Source organism: Schistocerca piceifrons, chromosome 2, assembly GCF_021461385.2.
Source record: "Schistocerca piceifrons isolate TAMUIC-IGC-003096 chromosome 2, iqSchPice1.1, whole genome shotgun sequence".
NCBI classification, from domain to species: Eukaryota; Metazoa; Arthropoda; class Insecta; order Orthoptera; family Acrididae; genus Schistocerca; species Schistocerca piceifrons.
In genome coordinates this window covers 797858557-797881172 of record NC_060139.1, presented here as the reverse complement: position 1 = coordinate 797881172, position 22616 = coordinate 797858557, and the positions used below count along the sequence as shown (strand labels likewise).

General features: G+C 47.2%; 1 protein-coding gene across 1 annotated transcript in view; it reads left to right on the top strand.

Annotated features, from left to right (window-relative positions):
* The window catches only part of LOC124775864 (1-phosphatidylinositol 4,5-bisphosphate phosphodiesterase epsilon-1-like), a 447016-nt gene that overhangs the window by 410621 nt on the left and 13779 nt on the right, over positions 1-22616 (top strand). The window contains exons 22-24 of the mRNA XM_047250697.1: positions 21-1190; positions 6944-7261; positions 21465-21593. Coding sequence (XP_047106653.1) covers positions 21-1190; positions 6944-7261; positions 21465-21593 — 1617 coding nt within the window. The remainder of the gene's footprint in view (positions 1-20; positions 1191-6943; positions 7262-21464; positions 21594-22616) is intronic.

Genomic DNA, 22616 nt, shown 5'->3' with positions numbered 1-22616 from the left:
GCGGCGGCGCGGGGCCGCAGCGCGGCACGCCCAACGTCAACCACCCCTGCTACCAGTGCTCGTCGCTGAACGAGAACACGGCCAAGAAGCTGTGCCGCAAGCAGCCGCACGCGCTCGTCGCCCACACCGAGACGCAGCTGATGCGGACCTACCCGGCGGGCATGCGCATCGACTCGTCCAATTTCAACCCGGTCATTTTCTGGGCGTTCGGCATCCAGATGGTGGCGCTCAACTACCAGACGGAGGACGCGGCGCTGCACCTCAACGCCGCCATGTTCGAGCAGAACGGCCGCTGCGGCTACGTGCTCAAGCCGACCGTCATGTGGGACCGCACGCACATGATGTACCGCCGCTTCAACCCGTGGGACAAGGAGTTCGACGGGCTACACTCGTCGCACCTGTTCGTGAACGTCGTGTCGGGCCAGTACGTGAACCAGACCAACCTGCAGGCGAGCACCTACGTCGAGGTGGAGGTGGTGGGCATCCCGGTGGACTGCAACAAGCAGAAGACCAAGGTGGTGCAGCGCAACGCGCTCAACCCCATCTGGAACGACACGTTCTTCTTCCAAGTGATGTTCCGCGACCTGGCGTTCCTGCGCTTCAGCGTGCTGGACGCGAGCACGAGCCACGTGCTGGCGCAACGCGTGCTGCCGCTCAAGTGCCTGCGGCCCGGCTACCGGCACGTGCGGCTGCGCTCGCCGCAGAACCAGCCGCTGCAGCTGGCCACGCTGTTCGTGTACTCGCGCGCTGAGGAGGAGAGCCTCGACTACGACGGCGTCTCCGTCGAGAACGGCGACGCGCTGCACGCGGGACGCGCGCCCGCCGCCGCAGCCGGCGTCTCCGCGGGCGCCGCGTCCGCCGCGGGCGCCAGGGCGGCCAGGCACAGCCGCGAGCTGGCCGCCGACGCCGCCGCCGCCGTCAAGAAGGACCACGCCGCCGCCATCGGCAGCGTGCCGCTCAAGCGCCGCATGTTCTTCCTCATGGTGTACGGCGTCATGCCCGACGAGCCGTACACCATCCTCAAGATCACGCAGGAGTCGACGACGCAGGAGGTGGTGCTGCAGGCGCTGCAGAAGGCGGGGCTCAGCGCCGACCGCGTGCACGACTACATCCTGGTGGAGGAGGTGGCGCGCAGCTGGGAGAAGAAGGACCGCGACATCCCGGCCACGCAGCGCGTCCTAGACCTCGAGGTACGTCTACCTGTCCCACCATCTGGCGCTAAACGTTTATGCGTAAATTACTACTTCCGCACGCGAACCAGTCGGATTACACTACTGGCCATTAAAATTGCTGCACCAAGAAGAAATGCAGATGATAAACAGGCATTCATTGGACAAATATATTATATCATAACTGACATGTGATTACATTTTCACGCAATTTGGGTGCATAGATCCTGAGAAATCAGTACCCAGAACAACCACCTCTGACCGTAATAACGGCCTTCATACGCCTGGGCATTGAGTCAAATACAGCTTGGATTTCGTGTACAGGTACAGCTGCCCATGCAGCTTCAACACGATACCACAGTTCATCAAGAGTAGTTACTGGCGTATTGTCACGAGTCAGTTGCTGGACCACCATTGGCCAGACGTTTTCAGTTGTGAGAGATCTGGAGAATGTACTGGCCAGGGCAGCAGTCGAACATTTTCTGTATCCAGAAAGGCCCGAACACGACCTGCAACATGCGGTCGTGCATTATCCTGCTGAAATGTAGGGTTTCGCAGGGATCGAATGAAGGGTAGAGCCACGGGTCGTAACGCATCTGAAATTTAGCGTCCACTGTTCAAAGTGCCATCAATGCGAACAAGAGGTGACCGAGACGTGTAACCAATGGCACCCCATACCATCACGGGTGATACGCCAGTATAGCGGCGACGAATACACGCTTCCAACGTGTGTCTACCGAGATGTCGCCAAACACGGATGCGATCATCATGGTGCTGTAAAGACAACATGGATTCAGCCGAAAAAATGACGTTTTGCCTTTCTTACACCCAGGTTCGTCGTTGAGTACACCATCGCAGGCGCTCCTGTCTGTGATGCAGCGTCTAGTGTAACCGTAGCCATGGTCTCCGGGCTGATAGTCCATGCTGCTGCAAACGTCGTCGAACTGTTCGTGCAGATGGTTGTTGTCTTGCAAACGTCACCATCTGTTGACTCAGGGATCGAGACGTGGCTGCACGATCTGTTACAGCCGTGCGGATAAGATGCCTGTCATCTCGACTGCTAGTTATACGAGGCCGTTGGGATCCAGCACGGCGTTCCGTATTACCCTCTTGAACCCACCGATTCCATATTCTGCAAACAGTTATTGGATCTCGACCAACGCGAGCAGCAATGTCGCGATACGACAAACTGCAATCGCGATAGGCTACAATCCGACCGTTGTCAAAGTCGGAAACGTGATGGTACGCATTTCTCCTCCTTACACGAGGCATCACAACAACGAATCACCAGGCAACGCCGGTCAACTGCTATTTGTGTATGAGAAATCGGTTGGAAACTTTCCTCATGTCAGCACGTTGTAGGTGTCGCAACCGGCGCCATCCTTGTGTGAATGCTCTGAAAAGGTAGTCATTTGCATATCACAGCATCTTCTTCCTGTCGGTTAAATTCCGCGTCTGTAGCCCGTCATCTTCTTGGTATAGCAATTTTAATGGCCAGTAGTGTATTTGAAACACCTCGCCTGTGAACAACAATAAGGGGCAGGCGATGAGAAGCAGTGTTCTTTCATATAAAGCGAGGTAAAACTCAACCAGGTACTATTGCACTCGGCCGCTGTGCGTTACAGTAAACAAGTACGGTGTTGACAAGAAAAACCATCGCATACTGTCAACGAGCGATCAGGAGCTATGCACGTGCCAAGTTGATGTTCGGTTTCCAGACTTCGCAAATCAAGAACCCGCTGTTACAACTGTGCAAACGGGCATACTTCGATCCCGCTGTTGTTCCGCGAATATAACGAATCTGTGAACTGTGGCGCTGCGGACACTTCATACTCGTCGACTTCTGCTCTCTTACCGAAGCAAGCGGAAGTCTAAGGATAGTCGCGACTTATTGTCGCTACGGAAGGTGAATACTCAATCTTGCTGCTGTAAAGTAGCACTGACGAGACGATATGGTCGATTTTCTGGTTGTGGTGGCGTTTAACGAAGCTATGTTTTGTGAGACCGTGGAGGGTGTAACACGAAAATTACTTGATACAAGGTACACATCTTCAAATGTTTTCCATTAGACGAGGAGTGATATCTGGAATATGTTTCACGCTATAGCTCACGCTTCAGGCGAAAAACGTACATATTTCGTCTAGTGCGAAACAAAATGGTTATATTCTTGTTTTTTCCACCTCCACCATGAGAAAAAATGTCCTGCGACAAACGAAAACTGGGCACCTAGCAACGTCACTGTTATATCCCTGCGACAAAAAAGCGTGTTATTTCGGTTCTCATTTGGACATGGTAGCCTGCGTTTGTAGGCTAACAGAGAGTTGTGTAGCTTATCATTCATTTCTGTAATTCATTTGAATAATTAATCACCGTTTAGAGATTGCAATTCATCCTCATGTTATGTTTCCTGGTACTGGTGTTACAAACACGGTAATGCCTTGAAAGTGCCCAGTGAATTGGCGCGGTGGTTAGCACACTGGACTCGCATTCGGGAGCACGATGATTCAAACCCACGTGCGGCCATCCCAATTTAGGTTTTCCGTAATTTCCCTAAATCGCTTCAGGCAAATTCCAGGATGGTTCCTTTGAAAGTTCACGGCCGTCTTCCTCTCCATCCTTCCCAAATCCGATGCGACCGATGACCTCGATGTTTGATCCCCTCTCCAAAATCAACCAACCAACCAACGTTGAAAGTGTGTATATGTCAACGTGCTTGTTAGACGTTTTCTGAATACATATTAAAATAAATTTATACCAGTCTTCGAAAACGTTTTATCTAATAAATGTATGTATAAACAGCCCAATATTCAATGTTAACTGACCAGTCGCTGTATTGGTAGGAAATCTGCTATTATCATTTAGGCGAGTTGCACATTTTATGACATTTCAGAGTGCGCATAAGAATGGCTAAAAGCCGAAATGATGACTTTGTAAAATAAATAAATAGTAATTTACAGTTTAAGGCGGGAAATTTCTTTCACAACGGTTGCGTATGTAGCGGGAATGTCACGAGTCCGCGGTTATACTTGCGAACTCGTGTACTCGCTCCCCTTTCTGATCAAATGGAGTCCACTTGTACCCGACAACAGGCTCAGGTGACGAGTGGGCTGCGTTGGTGACCCACGAGTCGAGTCTGCGGGCACACGGAGACGGCGAGTTCCGATATGACGTCACAGGACTCGCTGGTGAGTATAAAGTGAGCTTACTGAGTTTATTTCTGATCTCTACTGTCAACCTCGATTACGTGCTCGCTCACAATCAATCGGCCGAAGCATCCACGCTCCCAGGTGCAATAATATTGTGGTTGACTAACAAGTGATGTGCTTTATTCGTATTAGTTGCTAGTCCCACGATAGACCGAGAGATGGCATCACTTTCTCTAATTTCAAATGCTCGCTGACGGCAATTTTGTCAGGATGTGTGCATGTGGCGGTAAGTTGCTGTGGGACCAAACTGCTGAGGTCATGGGTCCCTAGGCTTACACACTACTTAATCTAACTTAAACTAACTTACACTAAGGACAACACACACACACACACACACACACACACACACACACACACACACACACACACACACCAATGTCCGAGGGAGGACTCGAACCTCTGACGGGAACAGCCGCACGAACCGCGGCAAGGCGCCCAAGGCCGAGCGGCTACACCGCGCGGCTTGTGTGCATGTAAACAATGGTAACTGTCAAAAACATGGATGCCAGTAGGAATAACGCGTGCAATGTCCATGTTAGGAAAATGCTTTTCAGGGATGATTTGTACGAGTCTGAGGATGGTATAGACCCACAAGCACACCATCCGGCATTTGGATTTTTCTAATTTTTCATATTTATTTTACGTGTAGTTCAGAACTCATCACTCAAAGCAGTCTTTATCATGTGGCTAGGGCCTCCCGTCGGGTAGACCGTTCGCCTGGTCCAAGTCTTTCGATTTGACGCCACTTCGGCGACTTGTGTGTCGATGGGGATGAAATGATAATGATTAGGACAACACAACACCCAGTCCTTGGGCGGAGAAAATCTCCGACCCATCCGGGAATCGAACGTGGGCCCTTAGGATTGACATTCTGTCACGCTGACCACTCAGCTACCGGGGGCAGACACTCAAAGCAGTACATGCAACTCTCAAGAGTTCCCGACAAAATCGACTTTGAAGATTTCCGAGGAACTTAATCTAATTAACTTAATTTCGGACGATTTTTACGACGAGTCGCGTGGTTCATTTAACCAATATCTAATCATCATTTTTGTGAAAAAATGCACAACATCTTTTTTCTGATTACATATCCCACATATTGCAAATACAAATTCTTATTTATCGACTTTTATAAAAGTCTGTTAATAAAGACTGCTTAATTAAAAACAGTGTTACAGATTTATTAACAATCTTTTAGCCGGTCCCTGTGGCCGAGCGGTACTAGGCGCTTCAGTCCGAAACCGCGCTGCCGCTACGGTCGTAGGTTCGAATCCTGCCCCGGGCATGAATGTGTGTGATGTCCTTAGGTTAGTTAGGTTTCAGTAGTTCTAAGTCTAGGGAACTGATGACCTCAGATGTTAAGTTCCTTAGTGCTTAGAGCCATTTGAACCATTTTTGAACAATCTTTTATAAAATATTAAGAAATAATAATTGGAATTTCAACTGGAACTTTACTTGCAATACCTAATTAGAAACAAAAGACATGCATTTTTCGTAAAAATGATAATTAGATATATGTTAATTAGCATGCTAGCGAGTTAGCCATGCGGCTGTCTTAATTTTAGTGAATTTAAAGTTCCTAGAGAAAATCAACGTCAATTTTGTCGAAAATTTTTTAGAATTGCGTCGAACTGTTTTGAAAGATTGATTATTGGTTTCTGAACATCACGCACAGAAATATAACAAATAACCAAAATCAGACTGTCTGGGGGTCTCTTTGTCAGATAAAGGTCCTGAATATGTTCCTGAAAGCAAATGCACCTCAAAATTGTTTCTAATCAAGTAAATTTGAATTATTTATTCAAGCAGTTAAACAATATTAAGTTTTTCCACTTGTCATAATTTACATGCCTTTAAGTGACAGGGTGAAAGCAGAAATGTGAAGGATCATCCTTAACGTTGTTTACGTGCTGTAGTAAGACGCTTTCTAAAATTAAACTGCAACACAGTGTTTGCAGTATGTGACCTTGCTCCATCTTGCATGAACCACTGCGTGTCTGGATATTCCCACTTGCACTGCTGCCTTTCTACACGATTTCCCGGGACTTCTCTGTACAGCAGCTCGTACCGCTTCAATATTCTCCAGCGAACAAACAGGCTTAGGCCGAGGTCGCTTCGCTTCCAATACTGTTCCTTCCTGTACAAATTTATCGTACAACCTGTGGATGGTCTTCTTGCAAGGGACCCATCGTGTGTTAAACTGTTGTCGAAAACGCCTGTGAGTCACAACAACGTTTTTCGTTTCATGAAAAAATAACACAATTCCCGATCGTTGATGTGTCGTTAGTCTTCCATTATCAGCCATTGCTGCTTTCTAGTCTCCTAGCGGCAGTATCGTGAATTACACGTCATTTCGCAACTCATTTGTTTTTCCAAGCTCTGCTGGTACTGCTGTTGAGATCCCAGCGGGATATCTAATGTGCGCCGTAAATTGTGAAAGAAACAATTGGTAACACGTTTCGTGCGCCACCCTGTAAATTTAAGTGTTAAGATGTCTTTTCTGAAGTCATTTGTGTGGCGTGTAACCGTAGCCTTGTACGGAAGAGAAACGTGTGTTGCGTGCGGCAGGAGCGGCCGCTGCAGGCGCAGGCGCAGTGGCAGGGCGAGGGCCGTTTCCTGCTGAAGCGCATGGGCGACGACCCGTCGAGCCGCGCCTGGCTTTCCTCCATCCGCAGCACGTCTTCGGGCCGGCGCTCCGCCACCGAGGACTCGGAGGGCGCCGCCGTCGCCTCCGCCGCCGCCAGCAGTCTGCAGCTGCGGCCCTGGGAGGAGACCGACACCTTCCTCGTCTGCGTCTACAACGTCTCCCCCGAGATCCCCTACGCCATCCTCAAGGTGCCCGTCAGCGCTTGCGCCCAGGACGTGCTCGCCCAGGCGCTCGTCAAGGTCGGTCCGCATACTGATTTCCCTACTTGCTAATTCAGTTATACGTTATTATTACAGTTGTAAGACTACCGTAGCCTACCGTAGTAGCTTAGACTACGGTACTTTTCCTCGTAGCCTTGGTCACTTATGACCGAAACTGCGTTACCCATACATTATGTGTCTTACATACCTGTTGGTCGTTACCTCATTTCGATCACTTTGCATACGAATACGATCACTGCTTACTGGAGTCCCTAGAAACCAGAAGTACAGTGCCGTCTGCAAACTGAGTGAGGATCTATAAAGTGTCGCGTAACCTAAGGAACATTTCTGTTCTGCATAGTTGTTCACCTGTCTGTTGCTTAAAAATAAACAGTATTTATAGCATAATTGAAACTTTCAACTTTCAATTCAGGTTTTATCCGAAAATTGTTTGTCTGCAGCGTGAAACAAAGGGGTGCTGTAGAAAAAATAAAAAACATAATACGTTTATCACATAGTGCTAGAAAACACAGTACCCTCAAAAAATGTAAAATTTAACAAAAAAGCTAAACAAAAACGTATCAGACATTGCTTCAAAACTTCATAGTGCTTATACACTACTGACCATTAAAATTGCTACACCAAGAAGAAATGCAGATGATAAACGGGTATTCATTGGACAGATATACACTCCTGGAAATTGAAATAAGAACACCGTGAATTCATTGTCCCAGGAAGGGGAAACTTTATTGACACATTCCTGGGGTCAGATACATCACATGATCACACTGACAGAACCACAGGCACATAGACACGGGCAAGAGAGCATGCACAATGTCGGCACTAGTACAGTGTATATCCACCTTTCGCAGCAATGCAGGCTGCTATTCTCCCATGGAGACGATCGTAGAGATGCTGGATGTAGTCCTGTGGAACGGCTTGCCATGCCATTTCCACCTGGCGCCTCAGTTGGACCAGCGTTCGTGCTGGACGTGCAGACCGCGTGAGACGACGCTTCATCCAGTCCCAAACATGCTCAATGGGGGACAGATCCGGAGATCTTGCTGGCCAGGGTAGTTGACTTACACCTTCTAGAGCACGTTGGGTGGCACGGGATACATGCGGACGTGCATTGTCCTGTTGGAACAGCAAGTTCCCTTGCCGGTCTAGGAATGGTAGAACGATGGGTTCGATGACGGTTTGGATGTACCGTGCACTATTCAGTGTCCCCTCGACGATCACCAGTGGTGTACGGCCAGTGTAGGAGATCGCTCCCCACACCATGATGCCGGGTGTTGGCCCTGTGTGCCTCGGTCGTATGCAGTCCTGATTGTGGCGCTCACCTGAACGGCGCCAAACACGCATACGACCATCATTGGCACCAAGGCAGAAGCGACTCTCATCGCTGAAGACGACACGTCTCCATTCGTCCCTCCATTCACGCCTGTCGCGACACCACCGGAGGCGGGCTGCACGATGTTGGGGCGTGAGCGGAAGACGGCCTAACGGTGTGCGGGACCGTAGCCCAGCTTCATGGAGACGGTTGCGAATGGTCCTCGCCGATACCCCAGGAGCAACAGTGTCCCTAATTTGCTGGGAAGTGGCGGTGCGGTCCCCTACGGCATTGTGTACGATCCTACGGTCTTGGCGTGCATCCGTGCGTCGCTGCGGTCCGGTCCCAGGTCGACGGGCACGTGCACCTTCCGCCGACCACTGGCGACAACATCGATGTACTGTGGAGACCTCACGCCCACGTCTTGAGCAATTCGGTGGTACGTCCACCCGGCCTCCCGCATGCCCACTATACGCCCTCGCTCAAAGTCCGTCAACTGCACATACGGTTCACGTCCACGCTGTCACGGCATGCTACCAGTGTTAAAGACTGCGATGGAGCTTCGTATGCCACGGCAAACTGGCTGACACTGACGGCGGCGGTGCACAAATGCTGCGCAGCTAGCGCCATTCGACGGCCAACACCGCGGTTCCTGGTGTGTCCGCTGTGCCGTGCGTGTGATCATTGCTTGTACAGCCCTCTCGCAGTGTCCGGAGCAAGTATGGTGGGTCTGACACACCGGTGTCAATGTGTTCTTTTTTCCATTTCCAGGAGTGTATTATACTAAAACTGACATGTGATTACATTTTCACGCAATTTGGGTGCATAGATCCTGAGAAATCAGTACCCAGAACAACCATCTCTGGTCGTAATAACGGCCATAATAGGCATGGGCATTGAGTCAAACAGAGCTTGGATGGCGTGTACAGGTACAGCTGCCCATGCAGCTTCAACACTATACCACAGTTCATCAAGAGTAGTGACTGGCGTATTGTGACGAGCCACTTGCTCGACCATCATTGACCAGACGTTTTCGATTGGTGAGAGATCTGGAGAATGTGCTGCCCAGGGCAGCAGTCGAACGTTTTCTGTATCCAGAAAGGCCCGTACAGGACCTGCAACATGCGGTCGTGCATTATCCTGCTGAACTGTAGGTTTTCGCAGGTATCGAATGAAGGGAAGAGCCACTGGTCGTAAAACATCTCAAATATAACGTTCACTGTTCAATGCGAACAAGAAGTGACCGAGACGTGTAACCAATAGCACCCCATACCATCACGCCGGGTGATACGCCAGTATGGCGATGACGAATACACCCTTCCAATATACGTCCACCGCGATGTCACCAAACACGGATGGTACCATCATGATGCTGTAAACAGAACCTGGATTCATCCGAAAAAGTGACGTTTGGCCATTCGTGCACACAGGTTCGTCGTTGAGTACAATATCGCAGGCGCTCCTGTCTGTGATGCAGCGTCAAGGGTAATAGATGCCATGGTCTCCGAGCTGATAGGCCATGCTGCTGCAAACGTCGTCGAACTGTTCGTGCAGATGGTTGTTGTCTTGCAAACGTCCCCATCTGTTGACTCAGGGATCGAGACGTGGCTGCACGATCCGTTACAGCCATGCGGATAAGATGCCTGTCATCTCGACTGCTAGTGATACGAGGACGTTGGGATCCAGACGGCGGTCCATATTACCCTCCTGAACCCACCGGTTCCATATTCTGCCAACAGTCATTGGATCTCGACCAATGCGAGCAGCAATGTCGCTATAGGATAAACATCAGTCGCGATAGGCTACAATCCGCTCTTTATCAAAGTCGGAAGCGTGATGGTACGCATTTCTCCTCCTTACACGAGGCATCACAACAACGTTTCACCAGGCAACGCCGGTCAACTGCTGTTTGTGTATGAGAAATCGGTAGGAAAGTTTCCTCATGTTAGCAAGTTGTAGGTGTCGCCAGCGCCGCCAACCTTGTGTGAATGCTCTGAAAAGCTTATCATTTTCACACCACAGCATCTTCTTCCTGTCGGTTAAATTTTGCGTCTGTAGTACGTCATCTTCGTGATGTAGCAGTCTTAATGGCCAGTAGTATATAAAGCATGTTTCTACTATTCACAAACGCCATTCGCACTAATCCATAATAACGGGAAACTCTTCCCGTTGATTATGATGAGCTTTCTATTGAGTATAAAATAACAATAATTGTATTGATTTTTTATGGTTACGCATGTAAACTGTACTTACATCAAAATTAGTTGCTTTGGTTGCATGAAAGCGAGAAGTTACGTGATCAACTAGCTTTTGTTACGTATAAAATGCAATTTACATATTATAAGAAGATAAAATACACAATAGACTAAAACTGAATGATGTGAGGTTCCAATTATGTGGAAAACACCCAAAAATGAAGAGAAGCCGTCGGCTGCAACTTTCACTTTCACACATTCAATTACTGCGGGGAGTTCTACCATATTGTATTGTATTGTATGGAACTGGGGACCTAGAAACGACGGAAACACTTCGTCCCCGCCGTAGCCCTCAGTGGTTCACAACCCCACAACAGGCTACAGCAGTCCACTCACCCCACCGCCGCCCCACACCAGAACCCAGGGTTACTGTGCGGTTAGGCCACCAGTGGACCCCCCCCCCTCCCCCCCTCCAGGAACGTCTCACACCAGACGAGTGTAACTCCAATGTCTGCGTGATAAAATAATTATTGTGTACGCTTCCGTGGAGAAAATGTTTGCGCAGCAATCGCCGACATACTGTAACTGAGGGGGAACAAGGGGAACCAGCCCGCGTTCGCCGAGGCAGGTGGAAAACCGCCTTAAAAACCATCCACAGACTGGCCGGCACACCGGACCTCGATACTAATCCGCCTGACGGATTCGTGCCAGGGGGCCAGCACGCTTTCCCGCCCGGGAAGTTCTACCACTAACTACGTTATTTACATACGCGCCGAACACCAGTTTTGGTAGAGCGCAACTCCAGTTATTTCTGTTCACTATCTGATCAAAGGTATGCGGAGACACCTACGGAGCGCGGAATGTGCCACTTGATGTCATGACAGGCGGACAAGCCACTACAAAAGGAGACGGGTAGTATCTTGTTGCCGCCCGTCCGGATAGCCGTGCGGTCTAACGCTCTGTTTCCCGAGCGGAAAGGCGTGCCGGTCCCCGCCACGAATCCGCCCCGGGGATAAGTGTCGAGGTCCGGTGTGCCGGCCAGCCTGTGGATGGTTTTTAAGGCGGTTTTCCGTCTGCCTCGGTGAATGCGGGCTGGTTCCCCTTATTCCGCCTCAGTTACACTATGTCGGCGACTGCTGCGCAAACACTGTCTCCACGGACGCGTAGACCATAATTACTCTACCACCCAAACATTGGGGCTACACTCGTCTGGAATGAGACGTTCCCGGGATGGGGGTGGGGTGGGGGGGGGGGGGGGTGGGGGGGTGCCGTGGGGGCCGAACCTTACAATAACCCTAGGTTCGGTGCGGGGCGGTGGTAGGGTGCGTGGACTGCTGCACCCTGTTGTGGGGCTGTGAACCACTGAGGGTCATGGCGGGGACGAAGTGTCTCCGTCGTTTCTAGTTCCCCAGTTCAATACGTACATACATACATTGTGTTGTCAGAAGAGAAACAGTAATAGCAGTACAGATCAGGTAGGAAAGCACAGTCATATCGGACGTGAACTGCGCATTGTATGTCACCTGAGTAACAGATCCACCATGTACATTTGGGCCCTTCTAGTGATGCCCATGTCGACTGTTTTTGATGTAACTGTTAAGTCGAAACGTGAAAGAACACCCGCACCTAAATCAAGACCAGGCAGATCTGACAGATGGACACGTACCGTCGAATGTTGCGGAGGGTGGTTGTAAATAGTCGCACGAAATCAGCGGAAGAAATCACTTGTGCGTTCCAAAGTACTACCAGGAGTCCAGCTATCACAATGACTGTGCGTTGGAGTTAAAAGAATGGGGTACAACGGTCGAGTTCCTCGTATGCCACAATTTTTGTAGTCAGTGCGAAGTGACGCTTGAGGTGGTGTAAAGAGCGACCCACCTGGACGGTGGATGACTGGAAACGAGTGATTTCGTGCGATGAGTCGCGCTATGCCTTGTGGCAATCCCACAGAAGGGTTTGGTTCCAGTTAAATGTCTGGAGAACGTTACTGGCGTCACGTGTAGTTCCATAAGTAAAGTACAGAAGAGGTGGTATTACAGTACAGGGATGTTTTTCTTAGTTAGGGTGTGGACCATTTATTGCTGGATACGGATGGATATGAACACATTTTACAGCACTGTGTTCTGCATACAACAGAGGGACAGCCGGAGACGATGGATGTTTGTCTCAGCAGGACAGTGCACCCTGTCGTAAAGCAGCATCTCTGAGGCACTGGTTTCCTGACAACAGCATTCCTTAAACAAACCGACTTCACCAGAGTCTCGGCCTGCAATCATTGGAACAACTTTGGGATGAGTTAGAACACACAGGGTGTTTCACTAAATGTGTTTGCTCTGTAAATTACGAAGTAATAGGCGACGGAAATATTTATTGCGGTAGGTCGCCATAAGAAACGTTACACTGTGTGCGGAGCTATGAACATAGTTTATTGTGTTATGATCCAAAGAGCTACAGCAAAAGATACAATTTTTAAATGGAACAATAGTTGTTTCTATCATGCACTGGAATCAGTAACACCAGCTGTGTATACATCAATTTAAATTACATTCCTATCACTTTTAGTTTGGGAGCTACAACCCTTCAAAGTTTCAGGGGTAGATACCACACACGCTGCGTATAACGCAACGCGCCTTCTGAATGTGGTGCGGCCGAGTCGTAACGTCGCCGATGTCAAGAAGCGAGAAGCTTCTTCGATGCGCTGTTAGACTGCCGACTGTCGCCGCACACAGCCGTATACCCGACACTTCTAGCCACACAAACAAACGGGGCTCAATATACCACAGTTACTGACATCGGATGAAGATGTCATACACGAACAACGAGTACGTTGACATGTTGCTGATGCTCAGCGAGTGCCGACACGATGCCACTGAAGCAGCCATGGCGTCGCCGCGAGATATCCTAGGCGAAGAGCTCTGGCAGCCATTACGTTCTTACGTGCCGAACAACGACTTCGGGAAACAGGCAGCTTGGTAATGCGCCGCAGTTACAGACGAAGAACTGCAAGAAGTGAGGAGACGGAGGTGTTTGTTTTAGCTGCAGTTTACCACGATCGCCATGTCAGCTTACGAGCCGTTGCTGCAGTCGCTGGTGTCAGTCATAGTACACGGGCACAGGTTTCAACCGTACCACCTGTCACTGACGCAGGAGCTGCACGTGAACTATTTCCGCGCGAGGGTACATTCTGTGAATGGGCCATGCGTAGTTTCACGCTGGAGTCTTTACACGTGCTATGCTCACAAATTATGGTGCAGTGAATCGCCATAACGTGCATTACTGGGCCGCAGACAATCCTCGGTGGGTACGATCTGTCGACCGTCAGCATAGGTGGTCTATTAATGTGTGGTGTGGAATTCTTCGGGATGAAATCATCGGTCCGCACTACTTCCCAGGTACACTGACAGGTGAGTTACCTCGCGCATTTATAGTCGACAGGTTGGGTGGTCTCCTTGAACATGTGTGTGTAAACACGAGAGTCCATACGTGGATGCAGCACGATGGTCACCCAGCCTACTCTGCGCGTGCTGTTGTGGAAGAACTAAACAACAGGTTTGCAGGAAGGTGGTTGGAGCGCCATAGTCCTCACTCATGGCCCGCAAGGTCGCCCAATTTAACACCATTAGATCTATTTTTGTGGGGACATCTAAAGGATCGTGTTTATGTCACTGAGACCACATCCCCAGATGATCTAATACGGCGCATCGAGGACGCATGTTGCTCCGTGGCACCGGCGATGTTACATCTCATCCGCAGATCCTTTAGAAGGCGCATTGCATTGTGCAATCAGGAACATGGACACATATTTGAACATCTCATTTAAATTAACTTCCCACCGCCAGAACATCCATCACCCACCACACAGCCATGTATTATGTACAGCGTGTGGTATCTGCCCCTGAAACTTTGAAGGGTTGTTGCTCCCAAACTAAAAGTGATAGAAATGTAATTTAAACTGATGTATACACAGCTGGTGTTGCTGATTCCAGTGCATCATATAAACAACTATTGTTCCATCTAAAAAATTGTATCTTTTGCTGTAACTCTTTGGATCATAACACAATAAACAATGTTCATAGCTCCGCACACAGTGTAACGTTTCTTATGGTGACCTACCGCAATAAATATTTTCGTCACCTATTACTTCGTAACTTACAGAGACAAACACATTTAGTGAAACACCATGTATATTCCAGTGTGCAACGTCACTACGTTCTCTATTTTCGGCCCTTGAGGAACAATGGGCTGCCATTCGTCCTCAGACATTCAGATTCCTCATTGAAAGTGTCCCCAACAGAGTTCAAACCATCATAAAGGCTCAGGGTGCGCAGTCCCCATATTAACGTCTACTAATATGTGTGAGGGTACTTCTGATCGGATACGGTACAGGGTGTACCGTGATTAATATTGAAAACTGGTGTGGGTAGCAGGTATACGAAAATACCAAGCTCAATTTATACGTAAAGAACGTTTTTGTCTGAAGGCGCAATCCTCCCCCATCACTTCTGTAATCGTTGGCGCCAGCTTGACGATAACAACGAACAGGAACGGTCCTTTACTATTTCAGTATTCTTTTGTATATATGGATAGACAGCCGGCGTTAATTTCTTGAGGGAAGTCATTTTCCTACTTAGGCCGTTTTATTTTGAAATAGTCACTTCATTTCATTATTTAGCAGTTAGCTACTTTCACCCCCTTGGGAATTATCAACCTACGTCACAGCAAAATAAGCACTGTAATTATTTTTTTTTCTTTTTTTTCACTGTGATGTACCTTGTAATGCCCAAGCTACTCGCTGAAGACATTAGTTAGTCGTTAAACAATGAAATGAAGTGGTTATTCAGTCTACGTAGGAAAATGACTTCCTTCGAGCCTTTGCTGTTTATGTGTGCGATTTAAAAATGTGCAACTGTTGTATTCGCCAAACAAGTTTAGCGCCCAACAGAAAGGTAGCAGGAACCGAACACCCTGCCGTAGGAAGTAGTTACTGTATTGAGGTGATTACTCGCAAGCTGCAACTGTCTCGTCACACTGCGCTGATGAGCTACAACAAAAATAATCAATATATTTTGGATAAATGGCAGCATCTGTCGTAAAGATTGAAATCCTTTATTTTACAGATCGATTTCGGTAACTGTGTGACCATCTTCAGTGCAAACTATTCGAACTTTTTAGCCCATATCATAACAGTACATTTTCCATGAGGTGTAATATGTACTGTGATGATTACTTCCAACGGATATCTTCACATTTACTGCATACAATAATTTTGAATTACAGAAAAACCTATCTTGTGAACTCAGCAGTCGCCGATCCAACATACACACATCAAAAAAAGTTTTTCATCACCTCGGTTCCGAGAGTTCCGGAACCTGTACAGAAAACTGGAATAGAGATCAACATAAACATCATTTCCGCCATTTTTATTGCTCATGAAAACCACACATTGCATGTTGTATGACCATACAGCGAGCCCTTCAGATGTAGTGGTCCAGATTACTGCACACACCGGTACCTCTAATACCCAGTAGCACGTCCTCTTGCATCGATGCATGCCTGTATTCGTCGTGGCATACTATCCACAAGTTCATCAAGGCATGTTGGTTCAAATTGTCCCACTCCTCAACGCCGATTCGGCGTAGGTCCCTCAGTGTGGTTGGTGGGTCACGTCGTCCGTAAACAGCCCTTTTCAATCTAACCCAGGCATGTTCAATAGGGTTCATGTCTAGAGAACATGCTGCCCACTCTAGTCAAGCAATGTCGTTATCCTAAAGGAAATCATTCACAAGATGTGCACGAGCGTGAATTGACGTCCATGAAGACGAATGCCTCGCCAATATGCTGCCGAAATGGTTGCACTATCGGTCGGAGGATGGCATTCACGTATCGTACAGCCGTTACGGCGCCTTGCGTGACCACCAGCGGCATACGTCGGCCCCACATAGTGCCACCCCAAAGCAGCAGGGAACCTCTACCTTGCTGCACTCGCTAGACAGTGTGTCTAAGGCGTTCAGCCTGACCGGCTTGCCTCCAAACACGTCTCCGACGATTGTCTGGTTGAAGGCATATGCGACACTCATCGTTGAAGAGAACGTGATGCCAATCCTGAGCGGTCCATTCGGCACGTTGTTGGGCCCTTCTGTACCGCGCTGCATGGTGTCGTGGTTGCGAAGATGGACCTCGCCATGGACGTCGGGAGAGAAGTTGCGCATCATGCAGCCTATTGCGCACAGTTTGAGTCGAAACACGACGTCCTCTGGCTGTGCGAAAAACATTACTCAAGATGGTGGCGTTGCTGTCAGGATTCCTCCGAGCCATAATCCGTAGGTATCGGCCATCCATTACAGTAGTAGCCCTTGGGCGGCCTGAGCGAGGCATGTCATCGACAGTTCCTGTTTCTCTGTACCTCCTCCACGTCCGTACAACATCGCTTTGGTTCACTCCGAGACGCCTGGACTCTTCCCTTGTTGAGAGCCCTTCCTGGCACAAAGTAACAATGCGGAGGCGATCGAGCCGCGGGTATTCACCTTCTAGGCATGGTTAACTACAGACAACACGAGCCATGTACCTCCTTCCTGGTGGAATGACTGGAACTGATCGGCTGTCGGACCCCGTCAGTCTAATAGGCGCTGCTCATGCATGGTTGTTTACATCTTTAGACGGGTTTAGTGACATCTCTGAACAGTCAAAGGGACTGTGTCTGTGATACAAAAACCACAGTCAACGTCTATCTTCATGAGTTCTGGGAACTGGGGTGATGCAAAACTTTTTTTGATGTGTGTACATTGCACTGAAGATAATCACACGGTGACCGATATCAATCTTCAAAATAAAGGATTCCAATCTTTACAACCGATGCTGCCATTTATCCCAAATATATTGACAATATTATGGTCGTGATGCACACGGTTCCCAATAGAATTAGACATCAACAAAAACAATGCTGCAACACAATGAGTTCGAACACACTGACGCTCACGATGGCCCTAATTGTTACGCGCGCTTTCCAACATTTGTGACATTATGACTTCAATAGCCTGACAAATATCCTCCTCAAAATGTTACAAAAATTGTAGCTGGTCAGCATAGACCTGGGCTTTTATGTAACCCCAAAAAAAGCAAATCCATGGGCGCCAAATAACACGCCCGTGGCGGTCGATTCACGGATCCACGTCTTGAGATGATCCGATCGCCAAAGTTCTCCTTCAACAAATCGAGCGTAGCATCGGCTGTGTAGCGCCATCCTGCTGGAACCACATGTTTTCAGTATCTATGGTCTCAAGTTCTGGCCACAGAAATTCGTGTAACATGGACCTGTTGCGGATTCCATTGACAGCAAACGTTCTTCTCTCACAATCTCGAAACACATAACGTCCAATAACCCCAGCACGCCAAACGCCGCACCACACAGTGAGTTTTTCTGAATGCAGTGGCACTTCATGGACCACTTGTGGTTCTTCCACCTCCAATAACGACAATTTTGCGTATTGACTAAGCCACTAACACAAAAATGCGCCTTGCTTGAGAAGAAGGTTTTTCCATTGAAATCAAGATCAGGTTCTAACTGCTGTATGGCCCAATCAGCGAACTCACGACGCAGTCTGTGATGGTTTGGCTTCAGCTCTTGAGTCAGTACATCTTTGTGTGAATGCAGACACAAATACTTTCGCAAGATTTGCGAAGTTGTCGTCTGAGATAGCCGCAACGGTTGGTATAGTCTTGAAACTGACACATTCGGCTCTCCCTCAATACTGGCTCCTACTGGTGTGATACTTTCCTCACTCCGTGGTTTGCGTTATGTTGTTGGTGGCCTTTGGTTGTGTAGAGTGATATCCCGCAAAACCTTGGCCACAGTGCGGCGTATAGCCCGAGCAGAGAAACGGTGATGGCGACCCAGTTCTCTGATGAACAAACGATGAGCACACACAACTGAGCTGATTTCTTAACCTTCAGGAACGGTGTGTCAATGCATAATGAAACTTCAAACTGTACTAGATATTTTCACACCTGGAAGCACACAAAGAATATATTGGAAACTGGGAATTACAATTTTAAAAAGTATCACTCTTAAAGAAAGATCCTTTAATTGACTGTGTACTTCTACCTATTAAGAAATGTGCTCTCAGTGTGTGTTCATCGCATTTGGATGCTGTATATTACACTCGTATCTGCAGTGAGCTACAAATTCTTTCAGACACCCCCGGACGATAGCGCAAAGCTTGATGAGACTGTACAACTCGCTATCCCAGCTTTTCAGCCATATCAGTTATACTGCTTTACACTTCGCTTTTCTGACGACACCAGACAGAAAAACAACACAGAATTCAGGTCAGGTGATCTCGGAGTCCTGCGTACAGGCCCTGCGTGACCTATCCGTCGTGGACTATATGGATACGCCACATATATTACATTAGCAACAAAATATGCCGTTGCCCCAACATGCATCTTCCAAATTACCCCAACGTTGCGCAAGGGGTATATTCTCAGGAGACCCTCAACGATACCGCCGCAGAAACCGAAGCTATCCCCGTCCACCACGTTCTCTTGAAGAATATGTGACCTAATGAGACCATCACCTAGCAGCCTTCTCCAAACATTGAATGGGAAACAGAGCTGATGTGGTGATTTATAAAGTCTAGTTAGATGGTAACTTAACCAAAACGTTTGCACTTCAAATACATTTGTGTTAATTAGGCCAGTGTTTCATATTGAAATCAGTGGTACACTCGTCACGCAAGCAAGAAGGGAATGTGAAAAGTTGGAGGACTTGGACCGTATCATCAAAGGCACATAGTACTGGGCGATTCAGCAACACATTCCTCGCCACCCGTAGTTTCTTAGCTCGGCGCTCCCGAGGAAATAAACTCTTACTATTAACAAGCTAAGAGCAGGTCACTTGAATACTAATGATAAGAGACATTTATTAAAATTAATGCTCTTTCCATGCTGTGATTACTGCTTGTTGACGTGGCAACTGTACATATAATGACAGAATGTGACAAAGACAGCCGGCCGCGGTGGTCTAGCGGTTCTAGGCGCTCAGTCCGGAACCGCGCGACTGCTACGGTTCGAATCCTGCCACGGGCATGGATGTGTGTGATGTCCTTAGGTTAGTTAGGTTTAAGTAGTTCTAAGTTCTAGGGGACTGATGACCACAGATGTTAAGTCCCATAGTGCTCAGAGCCATTTGAATCATTTTTTGTGACAAAGACGACATCCAGGAATAATTATAGTGTATAATATTTTAAAAATTGCGATGGTTTTTAGTTACATGGCTGTATCTAGCATTTCATCCGTCTTTGTACAAGAGAATTTTAAAATGTAAGGAGCTTTTCGTGTGTTTCATTGTATATATGTATATTACATTAAAAATTTGTGACTTCTATTGTGTTGCTACAGTTAGTCTAATGTATTTTGCAGACTAAATATCTCGTACAATTATTTTTGAAATTTTGTAATGCAGTTAGACAAAGGTACTGTTTGCATCATTATGTGGTACAATTGTATCTCGTGAGACAGGCTTTGCCTGAAGCCAATAAAATTAAAAAATTAAAAAGTCAGAGGCGACTCGAACCTTCGTAATCGCAGTTATCCCGCAAACTGCTCCCTTGCGGATCTGGGTTTAATAGAACTTTTTCGCTGCTATTTTCATATAACTTGATCCGCCTCAGTTTTCGCTATTATTTTGATACGCCTTGTATACGACCGTTTCCTCTTACAGAAAACGTTTGAAGTAATTTAATAGTAATTTAATATGATTTCTTTGTGTTTCTTCCTTCTTCTCAAATTCTCTTAAGGTTTGGTTTTAAAATTATGCCTTCTAAAAATACTTTTTTTTTCTTTCTTTATTATGTGCGTAAACATCTTTCAGCACCTGTGTGTCAACTTCCCTGGGTATCGTTTTGTTTACTTCTGTAAAATATTATGCAAACTTGTGGTTGGCTCTCTGTTTTAGGCCTAAAAACTATAACATGTAAATTTTATTTTGTTGTGATTTCTCGCCTGAAACTAAATTAATTTTAAAGATGGGGCTATACAGTATGGCCTGATAGAGCATATTACGTGCAAAGCAGCCGGGGAAAATGTGTTTCTGTGCTCAAATAGTTTTGTACACTTTTTCCAATAATTTTTCTTGTGATCCTCTCTCACCTTATTAATATGTACGAGAAATTTTATTCTTCTTTTCCTGAACGTGTCCGTGGTCCGGACTGTGTTTTTGTGTGTTTCTGTTGTCGGTCTCTTCAGTCAAATTCCTTCTTTCTTTATTGGTCCGTAAATTTTACTAAGATTTTCCGTCCCTGCATCCGATATTCTTTAATTTTTGTTAGTCCAGCAATATGTGTTCTTTCTGCTGCGTATAGTGCTTCCAGATGAATGATTGTGTTGTAGTCCTTTAAATTTGTGTTAATGGAAATGGATCTTTCTTTGAAGTGATTCCACGTGAGCATACATACTTTTTATAGTTTTTTTTTATTCTTTCTTGACTTGCCTCCAAGTTGCTGGTTAAATAAGGTATCCAAAGTATCGCTTGGGCGATTTTCTCGCGGATAATTGCTGTCGGGAGATTAACTTGTGACAATCTCTAAGTTTTTCGTATGAAATTTTGCAGTTTGCGATTTTATGTAGTCTGGCTGTGGTGTTCGGCCTTTTCTCTGCTGCTCACTAGGATTTCGAGGTGACAGCTTGGAGCGTTTCTCAAAGCTGATGTTCTGTGCAGGCGCGACGAATGGAGGATCCGGCCCGCTTCGTGCTGGTGGAAGAGCTGGAGTGGAGCAGCGGCAGCGGCAGTTCCGTCACCCGCCAACAGAGGGTTCTAGCTGACGACGAAAACGTCTACAGCACACAGGTACACGACTGCGCTACTTCGTTACAACAATACCTCGATCAAATTAACAAAGTGAATAACCGCACACAGTATGGTGCGGCAGCAACAGCTGGGTGTTTCTGTTCTGGATACATTCACGAGCTGTTATTAACGTAGAGTACTGGGTTTTCTTAGCAGGGTAGTAATTTATTTATCATTTCTCTTCTCACTTTTACATCTAATTTACGACGTTCTGTCGCGTAAAATAAACAAACTTCACTGAGAAACGATTCAAAAAGCGAAAACAAAATCCTATTGTTACCTTACCTGTCTTGAGCATCGTTTTCAACCGACAGTGTCAATTGGCACCTGAGTTAGCAGAACGATATCATTACCGATATTATGACGATGGACAGAATGGAAGACGTTGTTGATGCCTTGACAGATGTCATGTAAACACGTAACTGTCAATCACTTTGTTATTTTGATCCAGGTATGACTCCTAGATATGCTGTCTACCGCGTGTAGGAATGACAGAAGGGAGTGTCGGTCAAGAGTGCGCATCGCCTAGGACTAGGCCTACGCTTTTTAAGTTTTGCTGTTTGGCTGCACTTGATGGGAAACTGACATTTTCTAACACATTTAGCAGTGCGTACTTACATATAGACCAGACGTTACTCCCCTACTCTTTCTTGGAATTCAGACAAGGAAGCGTTTTTGTTAGGCTCTAATGTAACATACGCAACCTGTATTTTAATGTTTTATACGAAACAGAAACTGTAGTTTAATTTATTGCTTCAGTTCTTAAGTTCACTGATATTGCTCCCTCGTACACATGGTATTAGATGACTATCATGTAGCGGGACCTAACGATATCTTTGTCAACTAGATAATTTCCGGTAAGAGTACGCACCACTACAGCCGTTTATTCACTAGTGGCCATTGCCGCACAGTAACAGTAGAGCAGACAGCAAAATCATTTGATGTAACCGAATAATATAATCCTAATGCTCATTCGACCGGGATTTGGCTCCCTCTCGTGTAACGGCAAGAGATGACACTATA